This window comes from Nicotiana tabacum, chromosome 19, assembly GCF_000715075.1.
Source record: "Nicotiana tabacum cultivar K326 chromosome 19, ASM71507v2, whole genome shotgun sequence".
NCBI classification, from domain to species: domain Eukaryota; kingdom Viridiplantae; phylum Streptophyta; class Magnoliopsida; order Solanales; family Solanaceae; genus Nicotiana; species Nicotiana tabacum.
The window spans coordinates 133,399,579-133,402,193 of NC_134098.1; the positions used below are offsets into that span (position 1 = coordinate 133,399,579).

General features: G+C 37.4%; 1 protein-coding gene across 1 annotated transcript; it reads left to right on the top strand.

The window, feature by feature from the left end:
- The first annotated feature begins 756 nt into the window (after window positions 1–756).
- LOC142173731 (uncharacterized) lies at window positions 757–2,385 on the top strand. Its single transcript, XM_075239371.1, has 4 exons — window positions 757–927; window positions 1,026–1,154; window positions 1,599–1,746; window positions 2,051–2,385. The coding sequence occupies exons 1-4, from the start codon at window positions 757–759 to the stop codon at window positions 2,383–2,385; spliced, it is 783 nt and encodes a 260-aa protein (XP_075095472.1).
- Window positions 2,386–2,615: the final 230 nt, after the last annotated feature.

Consider the following 2,615-nt stretch of genomic DNA (forward strand, 5'->3'; position numbering starts at 1 on the left):
CGAAATCACTTTCAAGGCATTAGCTTGCCACAACATAGTATTTATTCGATAAGTTATTTCTATTCTCTTATTATTCTAGGTCAATATTATCAACTATTTTTTCTAACATTTTGAAAGCGATTTCACGTATAATATTGATCAATGGCTACCACTTTGACTAAAACTCTTCCCGATCTGTCAAAGCTTGAGCATTTGGATGGAAATAATTATAAGTGTTGGTCCCATAAACTTTTGATTTTCTTCGAGCAATTAGAAGTTGATTTTGTTTTGTTCAACGAACTTTCTGCTAATGTTGTTTCTAATACTACTGCTGTTTTTGATGGTTCTAATACTATTGTTGCTATTGTTGTTGATGATGCTGCTAAAAAAAATATTAAAAAAGATAATAAAACTGTTCGAGGGCATCTGCTTAACCACATGACTAACCCTCTATTTGATTTATTTATAAATTATAAATCTGCTAAAGTCATATGGGACAACTTGGAGAAGAAATATGGTGCAGATGATGCGGGGGAAAAGAAGTATGTGGTTGGAAAGTGGCCGATCAAGTTTCAAATGGTTGACGATAAGCCAATTATGGAGCAGGTTCACGAGTATGAGAACTTGACTGTTGATGTTCTGAATGAAGGCATGGAGATGTATGAGATTCTTCAAGCTAATGTTCTGCTTGAAAAGTTTCCTCCTTCCTAGAGTGATTAAAAGAACCAACTCAAGCACAAGAAGAAGAACTTAACTCTCCAAGAACTGATCAGTCACATGAGGACTAAGGAAGCAAACTGTCTCAAAGATGAAGAGGCAAAACGTATTAAGGATAAGATGAAATCTCCCTCTTTTAATTCTTTTAAAGCTAACCTTGTGGAATCTGCTAGTACTTTTGTGAAAGGTAGGTTTAAAGGTAAACAGAAGAAAGACCAGAAGAAAGGATTTGTGAAGAACCAGAATTACTTCAATAATTCGAAGGGCCAAATCCAAAGGATACAATAGTTGCTAAATGATACAATCAGATTGAAAACCTTGACTGCCAGGAGACCTTCTCTCCTGTAGTCAAAATGGTAACAGTCAGAGTGGTCCTAGCCTTAGCAGCAGCATACAACTGGAATTTGCATCAGATGGATGCATACAATGCATTTCTTCAAGGTGACCTCACTAAAGAAGTATACATGTGGTTGCCTCAGGGATTTCACAGCCAGGGGAGAGAGTATGTAGGCTGCATAAATCCCTTTATAGATTGAAGCAAGCTTCAAGACAGTGGAATTTGAAATTGACTGAAGCTTTGCTCAACTCAGGGTTTGTGCAGAGTCGTTTTGATTATTCTTTGTACATAAAGAAGCAAGGGACTAGTCTAGTAATCATCCTGGTATTTGTGGATGATTTTCTCATAATTAGGAATGATCATTGCCTAATTTCATAGGCAAAGTCTATATTGCAGTGCAACTTCAAGATCAAGACTTAGGGAGTTGAAATTCTTTCTTGAAATTAAAATAGTAAGATCGAGAGAAGGGATATTGATGAATCAAATAAAGTTTGCAATGAAATTGATCACTAACCTTGGACTGGCAGGATCTAAGCCAGTGGCCACCCCAATGGAATGCAATTAGAGTTTCACCACTGTGGAATATGATCAATACTTGAATCTGAAAGAAGATGAGAAGCTGCCAGATGCAGGACCATATCAGAGACTAGTTAGGAAGCTGATGTACCTCACCATGACAAGGCCAGACATTTCTTATGCAGTGCATGTGCTGAGTTAGTTCATGCATTACCCAAAAAAGTCACACATAAAGGCTTCAATAAGACTTGTGAGATATAAAAGGGGCTCCAGGCCTGGGTTTGCTTGAGCTCAAAGCAGTCCCCAAGACTCACAACCTTTTGTGATATTGACTGGGCATCATGTCTAGTGTCCGGAAGGTCTGTGACATGTATGTGATGAAGCTGGAAAACTCTTTGGTATCTTGGAAATCAAAGAAGCAGTGCACAATATGAAGAAGCTCAGTAGAAGCTGAATACATGAGCATGGATGTTGTAGTCTCAGAAATTCTATGGTTAACAGGGTTGTGCAAAGAATTGGGTGCAGAGGTTGAATTACCAATGGAGCTACACTATGATAGCAAAGCAGCAATCCAAATTACTGCAAATCCCACATTTCACGAACGAACAAAACATATAGAAATAGACTTGCACTTCATCAGAGAAAGAATTCAACAAGGAGTTATCAAAACAATATATGTGATATCAAAAGTTCAGGAAGCAGACTTGTTTACAAAGGCTATGGGAAGATCACAACATGAATATCTAATGAGCAATCTAGGGGTGCTTAACCTGTTTGCACCATCTAGCTTGATGGGGAGTGTTGAAGAAAAGAACGAGCATGTGCCAATCACGTAAGAGGCGATTAAGTCCGTTAAGTAGGCTGTTAGTTAGTTATAACTAATTATAGAATTGGCTAGTGTAAAGCGTAGATACAACTGTAGATTTAGTTGCTAATTGTAGAGTATATATATACAGGTGATTATCTCAATGTACTCTTAAGATTTGTAATAACATAGTTCAGATTTCTCTCAAGTGGAGAACACCTTCTAGAACTTTCTCGTTCATTTCCTTTCTTCTTCATTTTC

Excerpts from the sequence above, each read along its gene's own strand:
- LOC142173731 (XM_075239371.1), top strand. The coding sequence starts at position 757 with ATGAGGACTAAGGAAGCAAACTGTCTCAAAGATGAAGAGGCAAAACGT. Across the intron at positions 1,155-1,598 it reads AAGGTGACCTCACTAAAGAA|AGTTTCACCACTGTGGAATA; the intron begins GTATACATGTGG and ends GAATGCAATTAG. Across the intron at positions 1,747-2,050 it reads TTATGCAGTGCATGTGCTGA|GGTTGTGCAAAGAATTGGGT; the intron begins GTTAGTTCATGC and ends TATGGTTAACAG.